Here is a 22,244-nt window from a genome sequence, read left to right as displayed (position 1 = left end):
AATGGTTCGTCTAGCCTGAAAAATAAGCTTTTTTTAACGCTATTTGAGCATAAGAAACCACATTTATGGGACAGTTCATATCAGATTTTTTTTGCTGATTTGAAATAATGTTTTTGAGATTTCAGGATTCCCCCATTCAAATAGCTGCCCCGAGGCCGTTGCAAATATGGTGAACAGACTTTCAGTGAACAGTCTCATTGCAAAATGATCTGGAAAAAAAAGTGAAACTTAAAAGTGAAGTTGCTCTAGTCTTTTCTTTCCTATTGTGGCGTATATCCGAGTGAAACGCTTCTGGAACAAGAACAAATGTAGGGCGGGGCTTGATTTTTGTCTGTGGGGAATTGATTAGATGGTTGTGGTTTGCTATTGGTGGATCTAATGTGAGTGACAGGTTGCCCCGCCCTCATCATCAGGGAAAAGAAGTCGCTGCAAGTTATTTTGATAAACAACTATGAGGCACATGAATTAAAAAAAAATGCAATGGGCACGGATAAATCATTTATAATAAATACTTTAATAATGAATATTGGTGACTTTAATGATGTTTGGTGTCTCTATTAGGCCTATAAGGCAAGTGGCTTTCATAACTGACTCTCCTCAGATAACATCGGTCAGGTGAAGAATATCACTGAGTGGATCATGTCAAAAAAACACCGTCAATCTTCTGAACTCCACACGATACGACAGGCTTGATCTTCGCCGGATCTGGAATGTGCGGCTGCTGTAGGAGCGGCGGAGGGATCTGTGTTGCGCGCGCAGGCCGTCCGCTCTTCCGCCCAGTTTTCCAATGTGATTCGTCTGCGCTGAAAATGGAGTTCGCGTAAAGCAGATCCCCCAAACTTCCCATGAAGAATCGCAATCATTCGGCACGTTCCTGTGACACTTTCTATTCCAATCCGAGACGTTCCTTCAGCTCCAGCCTTCCCGTGTGCGTCGAGCAAGCTTAAATCACCGAGGTTTTCGTTTCATTGCTGAAATACTGCCGTGTGAAGTTGTCTATGATCGGTTCGTGTGGATTTTCCAAACTCGCTTTCGCTGGGATTTTGGGATTTTTGACCGACCAGGATGAGTAAGACGCCGAAGGTTTCGTCTCTGGATGTGATTTATAGTGCAGATGGATCGAAGTGTTGCTTTCATTGCTTTCATACACCGTTCCCGATCTGAATTCGCTGTTTTGGCGTCTCGTGCAGCATGATCGACTGCAGATCGGATCGCTTTCTGTCAATAATGGCCTTTCGTGGGGATTTCACGCAGAAAATGGAGATATTTGCGCTTTATTTCCCCGCCTTGAGTGCGAGCTCGATGATATTTCCAGGATTTGGATCCCCGTGAGAAAAAAATGAGCGAAGAATCAAATCCAAACAACGAGTAAGTGTGTGTACACAAACACACAAATGTACATAACACTGAATAATACAGCTGAATATCTCTGTGATATGTATTTCTGCTGCTGAGTAGGCCTATGTATATAGTCTATAGATATAAATATGTCTGATTGTTTATTTCTAAACTCAAGATGTCTGATCATCGAGCACTACACAATCGTAACACATTTATTACCACTGGAATAATTCAAGCTTTGATATGGTAGCTTATGACCAAAATGAGCTGTTGGCAAGGTGTCAATTTGCGTTATTCCATCTCACATGAAACACTTATTTGGAAATAAATATGATATGAAAGTTATGTAATGGATTTGTTGTAAATACAGCACTGGTCCCGGGATCTTTGAGAGCTGCTCGTCAGATCTTTATAGCTATGTTTATATCGAAGGCGTTACATGTTTGTGATGTTTAATGTTATTTACTGTGATGCCATTAGCGCAGTGTCAGGCCGCGTCTCAAACCCTAGTTAGTCACCTATCTAGACAGCATGTTTGCGCATGACAGGCGCGAGGCGCGCGCGGAGAATGCAGGACGCGCGAGCGGGTTTGACACGCGGCCTCAGAGAGCAGGGCGCCATGTTTTCTCAATCATCGCGATCCTCATTCATAAAAATGTCCAAAACATGAGATTTGACAACGGACGCATTAAGGCTAATTTGCTGTAAATTGTTCGCTGTTTTCACGTTTATGAGCAATTTTTGTGATTATGTTCCCTTTTGAAGCTCAGCGCGAGAGAGAGACAGAGCTGCGCTGATCACGTGACCCGCCTCCATTCATAAAGAACCCGCGTGTCCATTCACACACACGTAACAACCACAGTTCTGCAGTACACTAGAGATGTCAGTGTTCAGAAAGTTGATTGTCATTATAATATAATTTTAAAGTTTTTTTTTTTTTTTCAGTTATAAATCACAAATTTCCTCCAAAGCCAGACACATGTTTGTCACTGCACAGTTTTTGCCATTTCAACTTCCATTTTCATTATCTTTGTCAAGAAATTGGCCGAAATCACTGTTATTGACCAACACTGATTAACCAATGCGTCACTAATGAGTGCTGAACATATTTAGCCTAGAATTGCTTGATGCAATAAATTCAGAAAACTTAATTTATTAAATTATAAACAATAATTGATCCTAGGTAAATCATAAACATCCAGGTAACACTTTACAATAAAGTCTCGTTTGTTTACATTAGTTAATGCATAGTCAACATGAACTAACAGTGAGCAATATATATATATATATATATATTATTTTTTACAGCAGCTTTTGTTAATGTTAATTAAAATATCATTCATCATAGTTCTTGTTAGTTTACAGTGCTTTAACTAATGGTAACTAATACATCTTTTGATTTTAATAATGTAACGTTATTAGTAAAATTTACATTAAGATTAAAAAATGTTGTAGAGGAATTGTGTTAATGTATTGTTTGTTTGTAAACTAATGTAAAGTTTTACCTGTACACTCAATTTACAATGCAGTGAAAAATGAACTCTCTTCTTTGTTCATGTTGACTTTTATTTGGACAGTGTGATATAATAACGAGAGAAATAATGATAATTTGACATGTTTTATTCAACAAAAGCGTTTAGGATTAGGGCTGTTATTGTTGCCAAAAATATTGTGAATATTATCATATCACCTATAGAAAATTTTAATAATAATAATAGTGCTATCAGTCAAGTTCATCTTTAACTTTGTTGTGTTTTTTCTCTTTTTTTTGTCCAGTGAATTACACTGAAAAACCATAACTGTACAAAAAGAACAATCAGTAAATGGCAACCGGATGAACTAATAAACTTTTACACTTATTCTGCATTTCCTACAGCACAAACAAAAAGAGAAATGGTGAATCTATATATCTTTCTGTATGAAGCACTGTAATTCAAGCCACAGAAAGACAAACGTTTTACTGAAAAATGCACAATACACAGTCTTCCAGCCAAGGGTGAAGTCATTATGTACTTTAACAATGATTTGGGAGAAATATAATTAAGTGAGTGGTGCTCTGTGGGGCGGCAGGATTTTGAACATTATTGTGTTCGAGTTTTAAAGATGCGGCGATACGCTTCTCATCCAGTGTGTAACACCCGAACTGATTTCTGTCATCGCCTCCGACATGATTCCGTGTCTCATCAACATCTTTTGTTTTATGATGTGTGGTAACTAGTGGTCGACCAATATATCGGCCTATATTTTAAGGTTTTTAATTATTGGCATCAGCCAATAAGTTCCTCTGTTTGGCTGACGTGTTGAAAGCGGGACTTTTATTTTGATGCTGTTGTGAACGCCAGCGCCTGAGCACACAGCGCTCCCATTCCCCGTCTTCATTAGTTTACCGTCTCTGTCTGATATGTTATTAGATAGAAGAACTGATAAACAAAGTAGTAATCTGTATTTACATTTTTTTTTTTTTTTTTTTTTTTTAGCCTTTGCTTTTATATTTATTAGTAATAGTAATGTATGATACTCATCTACCGTCAGTATTCAGCAAATACTCATTGATATCATTTAAATAAACAGAAAATGGAAGCAGGCTGATACAGATCACTGAAATAAATACTATAGAGTACCTCAGAGATGACGTGTTTTTGTAGGCAAAACCCGGAAGCGAGTTAGCATTTTAGGACTTCCGGTTCCATCGTTCTAAAGTCAATGGGTTTTTTGAATGGGTTTTTGCTAAATCGCCTGAAATAAGGTCTGTGGTTAACAATGCCTCTAAATATTTTCACGTTTTGATCTATGACATAAAACACACCAGTTATAACCCTGCTTGAGATTTTTTTTTAAACCTTTATTGTGTCTTAAAAACGGCGGTTGCTAACAAATTGCTAAAAGGGACTACTTCCTTTGGCGGGGACTTTAGACGTCACCATGACAAACAGGACACTTGGACAGCATTTCTAATGGAAAAAGTGGATAAGTATTCATACACAGCGCAGATCATAACCAGCGAGCATGTTTTTAAATAAAGTTGTTTTCTAAATAAAGTTTGAGGAAGCTTGGTGGTGCTGACGTTGATTCGCAACCATGGTGTGCTGTAGTCCGTTTATAGCCTACTGTTAGCTTTTTATATCTGACAAGTTTATTTAGGCTTCAAAACTTGTAAAGATTATCTTGATAGACAAAACGTGTAAGTGTCATAACCCTTTGTTAAACACAAAGCTTATTTTTTGCAAAGTCTATGGGAAAAATGCATAAGCTTTCGATTGAGGGAACCCGTGCACCGCTAACTTCTGGGTTGGCTTAAAAAAACACGTCATCTCTGAGGTACTCTATTACCCGTGGGTCTATTTGAAGCCTTCGATTTATCATGTAATATTTATTTAGCTATTCTTAACAACAATGCATATTTAGTAGGGCATATTGATAATCAATCAGTTGGCTGATTATTTCTTCGATTAATCGGATAAAAAGCCCAATTTTCTTTTTTGTTATTGACAAAACACACATTCCACATCCTGCTAAATTCAAATGAACGTGCCAACTGAATGCTATGAAAACATAGTGAATATATGATATATGCAAAAGAGCTATAAAGCAAAAAGACAGTTTAAATCCCTACATTAAAAATGAAGATAATAATAAAGATATTAAAGAAAAATAAAAACACTAACTCGGTGTTAACAGGTAAGAGGGAATGTTCTGCAGAAACACAAACATTCACTCTAATAACCTATTGTGGTCGTTTCACTATCCTGTAAACGTAAGAAACGTCTTACATTTATATTCAATTACCCTTTACAGTTACTACTCTCATAAAACACTTGAATGTTGACTTTTAAACCTAAAATTTAATGTCCAACAACAGATATTTCAGCAAAATGAGCCGGCGCTCATTCAGTAAAGTCTGAAGTTTAATGCAGACTGTCAGGACGAGACTTCATGCAATGGAAATACTCGCGTGAATTTGTAACACTTACAGCACGATTAATCACAATTAAACCGCACGCGATTTGGCAAAGGCTGCGATTGTTTTATGCGCAGCTTGTCAGAGCTGTACGGCTCTGTGATCAGTAGTAAATGCTTCTCCATCTGAAAGCCAAAGGGCGCTTTTGCACTTTGCACTTTTTTTAAAACGCTTTAATTAAACATGACTAATAAACACATGACTGCCTTATTCTGCGTAACAAGCCACATCATCTCACAGAAGGATGCTTAACTGTCGTTATGAAGTGAGTTTGGAGTAAAAACATGTTATTAAATGTTGTCTTTTGTTGGACAAGATGTTAATAAATGCTTCTCATGTTTGGAAAGCAGTGTTAATTTCGTTGACGAATAATTTTCGTCATAATTTTCATCAACAACATTTTTTCACAGACGAAAACGAGACGATGACCAAATAAAAATGCGTTTTGAATTACTAAAACTATGACTAAAATCTACTCTAAATTTCGTCAACATATAAAAACGAGACAAATGATAGAGAGGGACGATTTGGGAATATATCCAGTCAGGACTGTCCTGTGTGGAAGATGTTTGAAGTGTTATGTGCTGATCTAACCGCGGGAAAAACCGGCTCGCGCAGCTGCACTTCAGACTGCTTCGCAATTAATGAATAGCGCACATTTATGCCAAGCGATTGCTTATGAGCTAATGTTGATGAATTATGACAATGTTTACTTCAAATGTTTATATGGTAATATGTTTTAGACGGTTGTAAGAATGCATATTTTATCTCCCTCGTCTGAACTTAAATAAGCAGCCTGCTAATGTGCAGCCTGCAGACATTTCAGAATAAGAGTCACGGTGTATTTCGGTATGGTTTGTAATTATTATTTTTGCTGGTCATTATTGTTTTGTTTACACAATAAACTGTATTTAATTTAATTTAATTTCTATTTAATTCATGGTAAACTACTGTATCTTGTCACAGGAAGGAAAGACTAAGAACATTATTTGACACATTATTCTATATATTGTACAGGTATAAGGGTTATTATAGTTAACTAAACCTAAAACCATAAAAAATCTTCATTACTTGAAATAAATGTTAACTGAAATAAAAAATAAAAATATAAAAAACTTATTTTATTTCATCTAGTTTCCAACTTTAGCTTAAACTGATGTACTAAAATAACTAAAACGGAAATAAAAAACTATACAGGTGCTGGTCATATAATTAGAATATCGTGAAAAAGTTCATTTTTTTATTGTAAATTATTTTAAAAAATGAAACTTTCATATATTCTAGATTCCCTACATGTAAAGTAAAACATTTCAAAAGTTTTTTTTTTTAAATTTGTTGATTAGAGCGTACAGCTCATGAAAGTCCAAAATCCAGTATCTCAAAATATTAGAATATTTACATTTGAGTTTCATTAAATGACCATCCCTACAGTATAAATTCCGGGTATCTTTTGTTCTTTGAAACCACACTAATGCGGAAGACTGCTGACTTGGCAATGGTCCAGGAGACAATCATTGACACCCTCCACAAAGAGAGTAAGTCACAGAAGGTCATTACTGAATGGGGTGGCTGTTTACAGAGTGTATATCAAAGCATATTAAATGCAAAGTTGACTGGAAGGAAGAAATTGGGTAGGCAAAGGTGCACAAGCAACAGGGATGACCGCAAGCTTGAGAATACTGTCAAGTAAAGCCAATTCAAACACTTGGGAGAACTTCACAATGAGTAGAATGAAGCCGGAGTCAGCACATCAAGAGTCACCACACTCAGACATCTTCAGGAAAAGGACTACCAAGCCACTTCTGAACCAGAGACAACGTCAGAAGCATCTTACCTGTGCTAAGGAGAAAAAGAACTGGACAGTGAACAGTGGTCGAAAATCCTCTTTTCAGATAAAAGTAAATTTTGCATTTCATGTTGAAATCATGGTCCCAGAGTCTGAAGGAAGACTGGAGAGGCACAGAATCCAAGCTGCTTGAAGTCTAGTGTGAAGTTTCTGAAGTCAGTAATGATTTGGGGGGGCCGTGACGTCTGCTGGTGTTGGTCCATTGTGTTTTATCAAGTGCAAAGTCAATGCAGCCATCTTCCAGGAGATTTTGGAGCACTTTATGCTTCCATCTGCTGACAAGCTTTATGGAGATGCTGATTTCCTTTTCCAGCAGGACTTTAGCACCTGCCCACAGTGCAAAAACCACTTCCAAGTGGTCAATATTTTGAAATACTGGATTTTGGACTTTCATGAGCTGTACGCTCTAATCATCAAAATTTAAAAAAAAAAACTTTTGAAATGTTTTACTTTACATATAGGGAATCTAGAATATATGAAAGTTTCATTTTTAAAAATAATTTATAATAAAAAAATGAACTTTTTGATGATATTCTAATTATATGACCAGCACCTGTATAGACATTGAAAAGCAAAAACTAAAAGACATAAACACATAAAATTACTAAAACTTTTAACTAAAATTACAATGAAAGCAGAGAAACTAAAAATCTAATCTAATCAATTTTAAACCAAAACTATAATAGTACCTCAATGATAAGTGTGTCAGTCCCTGACAAGTACTGAATTGAGCTCTCTTTCGTGTCCTTTTGCACTTGAACAGTCAAAAACCGTCCGCTTTGAAGAGTAAAATAAAGTTGGTTGTCTTAAGTGAACATAAACAGTTTAGAGAGTATATCAGATGTATATCAGTATATTGGATCTGTGTATTGTTAGAGAAATGCATACTTAATGCATTACGATTTAACTAAATTAGATTTTTAGTTGACTAAATCTACTGTAGATTTAGACGACTAAAACAATTTTCGATGACTAAATTATGACTAAATGGCATTTTAGTCAAAAAACCTATGACTAAAACTAAATCAAAATTTGCTGTTAAAATTAACACTGCTGGAAAGATGTTTGATGCGTGTTGCTTTTTCAAATGTACATTATAAGTGATTCAAACTCGCAGTGCTTTCAGATGGATTAGCATTTGGAGCCATACTTCGTTGACAAGCTGCACATAAAAATAAATAAATAAATAATTGCAGCCTTTGCAATTTCATAATCGCACTAAGAATCGTGTTCCCCTCTTTTGCACATCGCTTTTAAATCGCTAATTCAAGATAAAGCGAAAGTAAAATGCACATGGTCGCACAGGCATTCATAATGGTGCGGAGAGAGCGTTTTCAATTAATTCCTATAGAAGTTGAACTGAAAACGCTCCGTGCCAATAGACTATGACTGCTTGTGCGGATTTTACTTTCGCTTTCAAATTAGCGTCAATTCAGGGGCGGCAATGCTTGAATGGCAGGTTACTATTCTTAATGAAAAACAACAACTAGAAAACACAACAAATCCTTTGCAGGTTCCCTATTAGCACTGTGTTTATATCCAAAATATTGCAAAAATCCCAAAATCTTCTGCCATCATCCGTCAGCTCCTCACTCTCATGATAAATAAAATCGGACTCCTGCTGCGACTCTCATTCGGCTCATGCTGAAGTGAGCACGTGTTCAGTTTTTAATTGTAGTGTCTGTTTCCTAACTGGACTAAATGATTTTTATTAATATAAAAAATCAAAATGACGGTGACGGCGATGCCGCGGTGGGCAAGTGACGTAACCAGTGTTGCATCTGAACACCGTTAACATCGTCAACACCAACTATCGCAGCAAGCCTAATATTTTGGTATTTTTAATGGGTCATAGACACTTTATTCATTCTAATTTATTCTGATAAACAATCTTAATGGTTAATGATCATGTGTTGTCGGTCAGGGAAAAAAACGAAATTAACATCCCTACGGTATATGGTATTGAACAATGAATTATTTCTAACAGCCTCTGTGTCTGAAGTGGAAAGAAGTTGTGTATGCGCAGGTGAGATTCGTCGTCTGATACCATAGATCAGCAAATGTGCACGATATGGTAGTCGTACATGTCCATACCGTGATACTCCGTCATACCGTTACAACCCTAGTTGGTGCTTCATCTCCTTTTAGACTGGAGGTGTTGGTGAATGTCATTACAGCTCACCATTGATGTTCAGATGCAGAAACTAACAGAGTTTCAACAAACAGATGAATGTTTGAGGTCTGAAACTTTCAGTAGTATTCTTTTGGACAATGACCTCAGAAGATCAAAGAAAATGTCATGACCGCTTTAGGTGTGATTAATGCCTAGATCTTTCTCTCGGTCAAATGACCTGTTCCTGTAGCTGGTTTCTGTTTCTCATCAGTGCTGGTTAACGAATGTGTGAACTTCTGTACGTCAGTGAGCTGCTTTTGTCTGTGACGTGGAAGCTGTTTTCTCACTTCCTTAAAGTATTTTAGGGGCTGAAAAAGTCATCAGTGTTTCAGATCTATAATATGATCATGTGAAAATTCCAGTCACTGTGTGTGTGATGCCAGTTCATGGTTCTCTCTACTCCAGTGTTGTGATCTAACAGACACCTGATACAAATGGCCATAAAAGATAAAAATGAATTATTGTTGTTGTTAAAATGCCAGAAAATATAGAGATATAATTTGACAATATCACACACACCCCTAACAGGGCCTTGTGAAAGTGTTCATACCCTTATGTTTTTTCACGTTATGTTGCAGTCTTATGATAAACTGCTTTAAATGACCTTTTTTCCCACATCAGTCTACACTCAACTCCTGATAATGACAAAGCAAAACAAAACAACAAAAAACACAGATTTGTGATAGCTTTGCAAATTCAGTAAAAATAGAAACTGAAAGTATTCATACCCTTTTCTGGGACACTTGATATTTAGCTCAGGAGTTTCACTGGATCGTCTTTGAGATGTTTCTACACTTTGTTTGGAGTTAACCTGGGGCAGGACAGAATTGAATGGACGCACCTTTCAATAAATGCGTCAAATCCTAATCATTTGTGTATTTGACTCCATTTGTTATGTGAGATGTGATGCAAAATTAATAAGCGGTATTTTGACTAAACTGCTACTACTTCGGCTGCACAAGATAAGAACAATTTTGATAATTTCTTGGGTCAGGAAAGAGTTGGATTTTGCGATGCATTTTCAAAATGCACTCATTAGATAATAGATAATCTCACAGAAGCTGTCTGTGTATGTGTGACTAAGGAAGTTTGATGTTTTACTTTGAGTCATTTTACTGCTGGTTTTGCAGTTGAGTGACTAAATTAACAGTCATTGGTGTTTAGTTATATAGCCTTGGCTGAATAAAACATTATTAATAGTTCTGATTAGAGGAACTGAGTATCACAAGGACTGTTTTTCTGATTGAAACAAGCATCACGGCACAGGTCTTATCTCTTCTCATTGCTGTTTATGATGCTGAGGATGTCTAACCATTTATGATGTTTGATCTCCTCCATTGTGCTTTAAAATACAGCATTCTGTGTAGAATATCTTCTAAATGAGAATTTTGTCAATGTTTTGGAGCTCACTAGCATATAGATAACCTTAACGCTCGTGTATTCATACGAACCACCAAAACTTGAAGTGTTTCTGCTGGTGTTCAGATGAGCAGGAGGAGAAATAGACCTGTGCACTTCACATGAGGAACTTTCTGTTAACAAATTGAAAATATGGCAAAAAACATTTGCAAATAAAACAATGTTTCCATCCCATGTGTTCAAGAGAACAAAATCGTCACTTCCTGGGAAACTGCTGCAAAATATCAGTTTTAAAAATGGAAGTTGCTGCAATCGGACTCTTTTTATTTTTTTTATTTTTTTATTTTTTTTCCTCCATCATCGAGTTGAATCGCGAAAGACGTCAATAAAGAAGCTTGTAAGCAATGTCATGTAACGTCACATTTACATCAGAAAAACCATATTCAGTGACCATAACTCGTTAGTCAGCTATAAAACTGAACTCTAGAGAATATGTATGTTCTTCAATATTTAATGCATGTTTGAATAAATCCGTCAAGTTTTTATAACAGCCACCATTTAAATGTTTATTTGGAGTAGAAATATAATTACATAATTGTAAAGTTAGTATTTTAAGTTTGTATACAAATCAGTTAATTTTAACCTTTTAACCTGATTCCCATGTATAGTTTACAGCATTATTTGAGATTTTTCTTTTCCTTGAAAATTTGGCATGTAGCTACTGTTCCTTATATACATCCAAAATAATCAATATTGAATCGAATCAAATTTAATCGGAATCGAATCGAATTGCAAGCTTGTGAATTGAAATCGAATCGAATTTTGAAATTTTTGTCAATACCCAGCCTTATTATTCAGTAAATGCGTTTCTATCTTAGTTTATGCGCATGTCTTCTTATTAGATAAAGAAATTATCCACCTCAAATTAGTGTGTACTTTTTTTTTTTATAATTTATGCCCATTCTGTGCATTTATTTTTAAAGCAATATCTCAGAATTCCCATAAAAATTGTTGGAGGGAAACGTAGTGTGTACTGTAGCGAAAGCCTTGTATCCGTTCAGTTCAGTACGAACACGTACCGCTGCAGCCTTTGTTACTACGTGAACATGAACATGATGTTTGAAGTTCTTCACATGCGTTTTGTGGTTTTGAGCTGCTTTTCCTTTTAATGGTGGTTGGCAAACCCACTTGAAGGTTCATATCGCCACCTACTGCACGACGCATGCGTAACAGCTGACATAAAATAAAGGTTCAGGCTTAGGATAGCTGAGGATAATATGTTTAAAAAAAATAAAAAATAAAAAAAAATTAGAGCATTACACATTTTTACACAGCCTTGCTGCCATTGCTTTGGCAATACAAATGTAATTTTTTTTTTTTTTTTTTTTTTTTTTGTCATGCCGATAAAGCACACTTAAATCGAATTGAATATCTTTATTATATAAATGTGAAGTTTATACAGAAATTAGTATTTTTATTAATCAAGGATGCATTAAATTGATCAAAAGTGACAGTGACGACATTTGTTACAAAAGATTTCTATTAATAAGAGCTTTAATAAATGTATTAAATACATTTAGTGAATGCTGTTCTTTTGAACTTTCTATTCATCGAAGAATCCTGAAAAAGTATCATGTTTACACAAAAATCTGAAGCAGCCCAATTGTTTTCATTATTGATAATAATCAGAAATGTTTCAAATCAGCATATCAGAATGATTTCTGAAGGATCATGTGACACTGAAGACTGGAGTAATGATGCTGAAAATTCAGCTTTGATCACAGGAATAAATTACATTTTACTATATATTCACATAGAAAACATCCGTTTTCAATTGTAATAATATTTCACTGTTTTTACTGTATTTTTGATCAAATAAATGCAGCTTTAGTGATCAGAAGAGACTTCTTTCAACGGTTCAGACCTCAAGCACTCACATCATGTCAAAGTGCACATCATAGCGTGTATTCACATAAACACAATAGACATTCAGTGAAAAACAATGCTGTCTTTAGTGAACGTAAACAGAAAGAAAGTGGATGTGTGTCATTATATTGGATCCGTGCATTCAGTCTTAAAGTGACGGCAGCCTAATAAACCTGCTGCTGTCTGTGTCATTTAATTTAATCAAACACAAAAGAAAATAGACTGCTTGACTGAATAACTTTAATATATATATATATATATATATATATATATTATATATTATTAAGAGTCAGTGTATAGTTCATTTATAGAGTGTATATTTTACATTTAATTTCTCACTTGAATGCTACTGTTAAATAGACCTACTGTAGCCTACCTGAAAAATTAACAGCACTGTTTATTTCATTTGTATCTTTCTTATATTGTAGCCTATTTGTCATATTGTCTGTAATTTAGGGATGCACCGATATGAAAATTTTGGCTGATATGATAACCGATAAGTCTTGTCCAATAAATCTAAATCAATTTTATATATATATATATATATATATATATATATATATATATATATATATATATATATATATAATTTTTGAGAGCCTGATTACAAGAGCAAGTTTCGTCATTAAAACCATGTCCCAAGCACACAATTATAATGTTCTCATTGTAATTTTATGTAGCCTATATCATATGACAGACTTGCACTGCACATGTTGTATTCAGCTGTATTAAGCTTTTTGAAGTGATTTCAATCATATTTCAAGCAATTCAAAACCATCATGGTGGACAGTGCGCATCTGAAGTGTCTCAGCTGAAGGAAATAATCCATTATTTATTGTCTTTAATATATCGGCCAAATTTTCTTATCTGGCCGATAATTTTTAATGTTAACGTTATTATATATCAGCCGATACCGATATGGTGGCCGATATATCGTATCCCTACCATGATTTGCATCTTTGCTTATTTTAAATTACATCAATTAAATAAAATTAAATAACTATATTATGATATAAAATTGCAATAGAAAAAAAATTAAATTACTCATATCACCCATCCCTATCCCAACCAGAACTGTGAAAGTTCAGTGAATGTAATTGGTAACATGATTGATAATGTGATTGTTGCAAACATCTCTGTAAGGATTTTCACACTGTCTGTGGCATGTAATTATTATTTTAAATGAAGATGAGGGAGTGGTCAAAAAGCAGCTCAGGTTTTAGTTTCTGTCATAATATTCAATTACTTTTACTGTTTTTGTTTTTTGCCATGGTATCGATTCAGTATCGGTATAGAGTCAGGTATCGTATCAACGTCATAATTTTTGAAAACACTACTGTAAATAAGTCAATTTCCTCTGTTTTCGTTACTTAGACAAGATGCGCCTGGACATTTCTCGTGTTGATTTACCATGTCCTGGGCAAATGTGGCTCGACTGACCTTCTGAAAGTCATGTTGAACTGGCTAAACTGTAGTTGACTTTGACTCTTCTTGAGCTCTAGTGAAATATAGCTGATAAAATATTACTCATACAAAAGCACAGGACATATGTGGGTTGTTTCTTTCAGTTTCCTTTAAAATATTCATAGCTGCTTCCTTTTCCTAACCTCCCTGGGCTTAATAAATGACCATGGTGTCCTTTGACCTCTGTTGTTTCCGGCCTCATACGGATGAGTCTGATGAAATCATTATCAAATGGATGTAACATGAACATGAGCGAGTTTTCCCTCTTTAACTGTATGACTGTACAGGTTATCATCGCTGTGGCTGAATTCACAACAGCACACTAATACACTACTCATGCTATCACTGACACAGGCCTAAGAAAACAGTAGTATGATTCTGTAAATTCAGCCGGTGTGTCTGGTTAGTCAGTAACTGATTCATGAACCATAACCATAACACACTTGAGTTTCCTTTCAATAAATCAACACTTTAAAGCTGCCTCAGAGACTTTTTGCCATGGATTTGTGCATATTTTTGTGGCGATGATCTAAACAAAGTAAAATAATGTTTATTTTCTGGAAATGATGTACTTCATTGAGTCACACTTTGTATCAGGTGGCCTAAACTACAATGGATTTACTGTGTAACTACATGTTATTCTGGAAAATGCCCATATTTACTGCTAATGAGTTTGAGGTTTGGTTAGGTGTAGGAGTAAAGATGGGGTTAGGGGTAAAGTTAACGGTGTAACTACTAACGTTTATTAAATGCAAATACTTTAAATGCAATTATGACGCCCATTACTTTCATAGAGTATATTGTATGAAATGGTTAGTCTCACGTAGCCAGACATTCAGACTGACAGCAGAAGGTCTGGACTCTATCGCAGCTTTCATTGGTCAGGGACCGCCCAAGAGGATGGTAGACTGACATGTAACGCAACCAATCACAGTTCGTTTTGTTCCGTGTCATGTTTAGGGCTGTGAAAATGTGAAGTCGATGTCCCTGCAATAACAGACCGGCGTGTATCTAATAAATTATTCAAGAACGTTGTGCAAGTTTTAATGGAGCCGCGAACTTCACATACTTTGGAAAATCCAGAGTTTATTTGATCCTCATAGGTGCTCGTTGTCACAGTTGTAAACACAACAGCGTTCTTCTTCCATGAGGGGGTTTGGCGTCACGGCATTTGTTTCTAATGCGGACCGTTAAAGAACGCGACACGCGTCTCCCGGACATCCTGTATAATTCAACCAACCAGATGATGACTTTAAAAATCCTGAAGTGTTTCCAGTTAAAGGGTTAGTTCACCCAAAAATGAAAATTATCCCATGATTTACTCACCCTCAAGCCGTCCTAAGTAGGGTTGCAAAATTCCGGGAATTTTCAAAGCTGGAAACTTTCCATGAGAATTAACGGGAATATATGGGAATTAACGGGAATTAACAGGAATTAATGGGAATAAACAGGGAATTTGCAAAATTGCAGGTTAGCCTATAACGGGGTACTTAAATGTAGTTGAAAAAAAACATCTTGCAGCATAATTTTGGTTAAAACAACCAGATTTAATGCAATTTCAGTTGAATTTTTACCCTGCACATTCCTCAATCACATTCACACGGCACACTACTTACTGCAGGGCTATTGAGGCCACACCCCCTGCATGCACCGTGCATTCCCACAGTCCATAACATACACATTTGATCAAAAATACAGAAAAAACTGTAATATTGTGAAATATAACCACAATTTAAAATAATGGTTTTCTATTTTAATAAACATTAAAATATAATTTATTTCTGTGATGCAAAGCTGAATTTTCAGCATCATTACTCCAGTCTTCAGTGTCACATGATCCTTCAGAAATCATACTAATATGATGATTTGCTGCTCAATTATCAATGTTGGAAACAGTTGTGCTGCTTAATATTTTTTTATAACCTGTGATACTTTTTTTCAGGATTCTTTGATGAATAAAAATTTAAAAGAACAGCATTTATTTAAAATATAAATCTTTTGTAAAAATATACACTACCGGTCAAAATTTTGGGGCCAGTAATTTTTATTTATTTTTTTTTACTTTTATTCAGCAAGGATGTGTGAAATTGATAAAAAGTGATATTAAAGTGATATTGTTATAAAATAAAAAAAATCTATTTTGAATAAATGCTGTTCTTTTTAACTTTTTATTCATCAATAAATCCTGAGAAAATTATTACAGGTTCAAAAAAAAAAAAAAAAAAAAAAAATATTAAGCAGCACAACTGTTTCCAACATTGACAATAACTAAGTATCAACTCAGCATAGAATGATTTCTGAAGGATCATGTGACACTGAAATAAATAACACAACAATGGCAGCAATAAAAATATTTATTTTACATATTTACTAAATTAGAATCAATTGAATGGGAAAAAGACATTTCATGTTATGACCAAACAAAATGTTTATATTTATGTTTGTATGTGATACATTTTATATAAATATTATACAGTTATATAAATTTCCCTAAATTCCCCGTAAATTCCTGTTAAGTTTCCAAATTGGAATATTTCCAAAATTCCCCAGGTTAAGTTCCCATGGAAAGTTTTCGGAAATTTACCGGAAACTTTCCGCCCCTTTGCAACCCTAATCCTAAGTGTATATGACTGTCTTCTTTCAGACGAACACAATCAGAGAGATATTTGAAAATATCTTGGCTCTTCCAAGCTTTATAATGGGAGTGAATGGGGGGGCCTGTTTTAAAGCCCCCAAAAAAAATGTTGTATGCACCGTACGCATACTGTGCAAGTTAAGACTTGCACCTCTAGAGTAACCCAATGATGTGATGTATGACGCAGGATGTAGGAGTAGCGCAAGTTTAGACGCCTCTCACGGTTCAAACAAATATGGCTGTGCAACAAACTCAACTCAAGCTTCTCTTATATCAAAATCTTCCGACATTTCTCTTTAAAATTTCTCGTTTTAGATTTCTAATTCGTGACCGGTGTTTTGTTTTGTTTTGCTCTATACGCTGCGCTTCCGCGTTCGTCATTGCAGCTTGCTTTGGGTCAGAGGTTACTCTTCTATTGCAAATGGATATTTTTCTTATAAAAACCATCGCTTCATTTCAGATAGCCTTTATTATCCCCCTGGAGTTGTATGGATTATATTTATGATAAATGGTTGCATTGTTTTAGGGAGGGGCTTAAAAACACGCCCCTTGTTCACTATCATTATAAAGCCTGGTAAACCAGGATATTTATTAATATATCTCCGATTGTGTTCGTCTGAAAGAAGATGGTCATATACACCTAGGATGGCTTGAGGGATATATTTATGGGATAATTTTCATTTTTGGGTGAACTATCCCTTTAAGTGTGCCATATGCATCAGATGTTCAGCCAACGGTCCGTGGGCATTGTTCCCATTTTTGTTTTTTATGGAATATAGCAGTGTTTATGAATGAGTTATCTGTGCTCATCTTTTATTTTATTTTTTAATCCATGTGCCCTTGTAATCTTTAAGCTGTTTCATATACATCACAAACAGGGAACAACAGCCAACTTTAAGGACACCGAATATAAAGTGTGAACCATCATTTTGTTTTGTTTTTTAGGTAAACTACACTTTTCCCTCCTTCATGGTGTTATTTGCACCACAGCCAACAAAATCTGCTCTAAATGAAGTTTTTTTCTCATAAACAAGATCCTTCAAATGTTTGCCATTGAGCTCCTTTTATGGTTCGCTTGATGGTTTTGTGAGATTCACCCAGATATCAACAGGATATTTTTGTGTGTCATTTCCACTGAAGCTGTAATGGTCTCAGATTCTACGGAAAGTGTGGAAGTGATCTCAGGCAGACAAATGAGTGGGCTTTTTTATTTCAGTCTTGTCTGAAGTGTCATTACCGGCACAGAACGGATGGTGGTTGGAGATGTGCTGGAAATGATATTTGTTAATGTGATCATGTGTTTATGAGGTGAAGGGTCTGACGCGTGTGTTGTGCTCTTGTGTTGGCAGTGAGAGTTTCGCGCGTGTGAGAGCAGTGGTAATGACTCGCGATGACTCCAGCGGCGGATGGCTTCCTCTGGGCGCCGGCGGCCTCAGCTGCGTCACCGTACACAAGATCAGCCGGACGGAGCCTGATGGCACCTGCACGGCAGATTTCCTCATCCACGGAGAGCGGCTCAAAGACAAATCGGTAACTGTGACATCACCGTCTTCACAGCACACTCTCTCTCACAGGAAGTGTTTGTTTGGCTCTCCTGATGATCAGTGAACAGGCTGCTTGTTTTCACTCCACCAAACTGCAGTAGCAATAATTTCATCCCACTTTAAATTAGGTGGCCTTAACTACTATGTACTTACATCAAAAAAATAAGTACAATAAATAAGTACTTATTGTGTTCATATTGTATTGCAAAACACTTGTGCTGCTATTGAGGTGGATACGGGTAAGGTTAGGGACAGGTTTGGTGGTATGGGTAGGTTTAAGGGTAGGGGTAAGGTGTAAGGGATGGGTCAACAGTGTAATTATATATGTAATTACAGAAGTTAATTACAGATGTAATTACATGCAGGTATTTTTTCAAATGAAAGTACAACATAAAAACATGCATGTACACAATAAGTGCATTGTATCAAATTATTTATTTAAATGTAAGTGCATAGTAGTTAAGGCCACCTAATATAAAGTGGGACCAAAATTTTAAATGTAATTATGTCAACCTGTCAGGTTGAGAAAAGCCCCTAAATGAAGATCATTTGAACAGATTGAGGCATATTGAAACTAAAAACTGGAAGTTAGTGCGTCAGTGAGCATCAGAGAGGTTGATCTGCAGCAGCAGCTCGAGGTTTACAATATAAAGTCAGCCGACAGATACTTCTGATTTCTTGTTCAATGTCACTCAGAAATGCCTCACAATTTCCTCTTCATGCTGACTGCAACTTGATGCAGTTTTATTTTACTACATCATTTTTATTAACATTTTAAAGTAGTTTTATTGTCTTTTTTCCGTTTTATTGACTAAAACTAATGTATAAATGTATACTTTTAGTTGTGCATTTTTGCCATTTTCATTAGTTTTTTTTTTTTTTTTTTTTTTTACGTTTTTGTTAATTTTTATGTCAGTTTAGTTTTGGTTTAGTACATTAAGTTAAACTAAATGAAAATAAAAATGTTCCCTTAGCAGCTAGATGAAGAAAAAAAAGTTTTTTTTTTTTTTTTTTTTTTTTTTTCTTTTCTTTTCTTCACCTTTATTTCCTTTATCATTTATTTTATTTCAAATATTTTTTTTTTATGGTTTTAGTTTTAGCTTTAATAATCCTGCCTTAAGTATGGAAGCCCGTTTCCGCCACTAAATAAAAAAATAAAAAGAGTAATTGCGACTTTTTATCTCAGAATTCTGACTTTTTTTCGCAATTCTGACTTTTTGTCTCGCAATTGCGTGATATAAAGTCAGAATTCTGAGATATAAACCCGCAATTGCGAGGAAAAAAAAGTCAGAATTGCGAGTTTTTATCTCAGAATTCTGACTTTTTTTCTTGCAATTAACTGACGGACAGTGTCTCTGTCTGTAACAGTTCCGGACATCCAACATTTCTGGTGCATCCAACGATAGCCGTGCTGCCGTCCTGATGTCTGAAGCTGTTGGTGTATAAAATGTGCCACTTCAGCTTCGTCTCTTTTATTGCACCTCCGCCACAGCTGATTCTTATTATTATTACTATTATATTGTTATTATTGTGTCAAATTCATTAGTGTATCCATTCTGTTAAAAACAACTTTTATTCACCAAATACTTCCACTGTAATTTGCAGAATTGCATGATTCTACCTTTGAATGCCCCCTTTTATGGAGCCACCAGACTTGAGTTGCAAAGTTACGAAGTTGATGAAACATGATAGGTATTGGTGTTTTAGTATTAAGCCCACTAGATGGCAGTAAAAGCTGTTTTTTCTCCTTGAAACGCTGTACTCATGTACAATACCGTGGAAACATGCTATATGCATATTCCTGCATAATGCTTATGTCCGGAGACTAATCTTTATGTGTCTCCTCCAGTAAAATCAAAATTTCTTTATTGGTAAATCCGCGCTAAAAAAAATAATCCTTTATGATGTCTTCCATTTTATGTAGAATAATAACGAAGCAGCAATCCTGATGGTCAGTCGCAATGAAAGGAAACGCAAGCAAAGTAAGAACTGTGAGAAATAAAGTTTCACACATTTGTGAGGGGAAAAAAAGTCAGAATTGCGAGACAAAAAGTCAGAATTCTGACTTTATATCATGCAATTGCGAGTTTATATCTCAGAATTGTGACTTTATAACTCGCAATTGCGAGATAAAAAGTCAGAATTCTGAGTTAAAAAGTTGCAATTACTCTTTATTTTTTTAGTGGCGGAAACTGGCTTCCATACTTAAGTCTTATTTTACTAATGTCACTTTTATAAATATTTTGGATTTACGGTTTTCATTTGTACTTTTTAGTTGAAGTTTTCGTATTTTTTTTTTTTTTTTTTTTTTTTTTTTTGTACATAGTTAAACTAAATGAAAATAAGAAATGTTGCTTTGGTTTTGATTTTAAAATTATTTTAAAGGCACAAGTTTTTGTAAGATTTTGTAAGATTAATATATCCAAAAACCTCTAGAACAGTGTTATATATTTTGTTGACTTGTGTACTTACATTATCCCAAATGTTTCCAAGAATGTTTAAATCCAGAGAAATAAGCAATTTTATTCAGGACACAGACCGTATCTGTGCGCCTCCTATCAATGACATCACACCCGCGTTACCCTCGATTCCTCGGTTTTATTTTGTAGAAACCATGAAAACACAGACGCTTTAATATATTATGTGTTTTATTAGACAAGGGAACAACTGTTTGGATACATTCGACAGAAAACTAATCATTGTTATATAGCTCAACTCGTTTAGTCTTATTGTTTAAATCTCATTTTCTTGATTTTCATCATGCCTCAGAGAAAAACACTGTTTTGTGAAGTAGCTAACATAGTTCAGCTCCCACATCACTCGCCCTGCTCTGCTTCATACTACAGTAACGTTAATAATCTCATCCATGAACATGATTTCTGCCCGAGTCCCGTCCCGAGTCTATTCCACTGGCTGTGAGGTGAAGATCTCCCATGATTCCGCGCTCAATCTTGGCGTCATCAAGCTACGCCTTTGTTTTGAATAGGTGACCTCTAGTGGCGCAAAACTACATATTGTGCATTTAATGTTTATTTCCAATAATGATTTTTTTTTTTTTTTTTATGGTTTTAGTTTTTCAGTGTTTTAGGAACGCATCACTCATCGAGCTGCTGATGTTGATTTGATAAGACGGCTCAGACATGCGTGAGGTTGATTGTGTAACGGAGACCTTCATCTCGTCCTCAGGTGCTGCTGGACTGCTGCATCAGGAGGGATCTGGTGTATAATAAAGTCAATCCCATCTTCCACCACTGGAGGATCGGAAACATGAAGTTTGGACTGACCTTCCAAAGCCCAGCAGACGCCAGGGCCTTTGACCGAGGGATACGGCGGGCGATGGAGGACATTAAACAAGGTGAGCTCCGACAGTGAGTGTTTAGTGTTGTCACTGTGTGTGCAAAAAACAAGAAGCTTCTGTCTGAATCTGAGTCATCGGTGTGACGTCAGTCTGTGCTGTTCACTCTCATTGGTCACAGACACCTCGAACAACGCAGACACGTTTATCGTAGATCTCACTCAGAAGGTCTGAAAACATGAACGGAAATGCTTGAAAAAAATGTAAAATGTGTGTGATATATCTCGTTTAATGTTACTCTTGATGAGTTTGGATTTCTAAAAAACACTGAGCGTTTTCATCCATGACATTCATGCTTTAGTCAGAAACACATTGACAGACATATTCATAAAAACACATCACTTTGTCCTTGCGTTTGCTGGATAATCAGTCTAACAATATTTTTATTTTCTCAATTTGAACTGATTTGATGACACTTGTTTTCTGAAGAGCTGCTTACAGCTATAATTCAATTGCTTTATAATTGATGAACTTTGCAACATTATTTTCTTGTTATTTTCTTCTTGTCTTTTTACTGTGAAGCTGCTTTGAAACGATCTGTATTGTATAAAGCGCTGTATAGTGACTCCTGCTTTACAGTCCAGCTAAACTATTCGCTAGTACTTATTATATGTTGAAAGTATTGCGGTGTGTAAAGAAGTGC

The 22,244-nt window shown here is 35.5% G+C and overlaps 1 protein-coding gene across 1 annotated transcript in view; it reads left to right on the top strand.

Annotated features, from left to right (window-relative positions):
- The first annotated feature begins 657 nt into the window (after nucleotides 1-657).
- spred1 (sprouty related EVH1 domain containing 1) overlaps nucleotides 658-22,244 on the top strand; it is a 30,286-nt gene continuing 8,699 nt past the window's right edge. Inside the window, exons 1-3 of the mRNA XM_051868242.1 lie at nucleotides 658-1,368; nucleotides 18,052-18,232; nucleotides 21,433-21,601. Coding sequence (XP_051724202.1) covers nucleotides 1,340-1,368; nucleotides 18,052-18,232; nucleotides 21,433-21,601 — 379 coding nt within the window. The 5' untranslated portion in view covers nucleotides 658-1,339. The remainder of the gene's footprint in view (nucleotides 1,369-18,051; nucleotides 18,233-21,432; nucleotides 21,602-22,244) is intronic.

The sequence above is a fragment of the Ctenopharyngodon idella genome, chromosome 17 (assembly GCF_019924925.1).
Source record: "Ctenopharyngodon idella isolate HZGC_01 chromosome 17, HZGC01, whole genome shotgun sequence".
In the NCBI taxonomy this organism is placed as follows: domain Eukaryota; kingdom Metazoa; phylum Chordata; class Actinopteri; order Cypriniformes; family Xenocyprididae; genus Ctenopharyngodon; species Ctenopharyngodon idella.
This window is presented reverse-complemented; position numbering and strand designations above follow the sequence as displayed.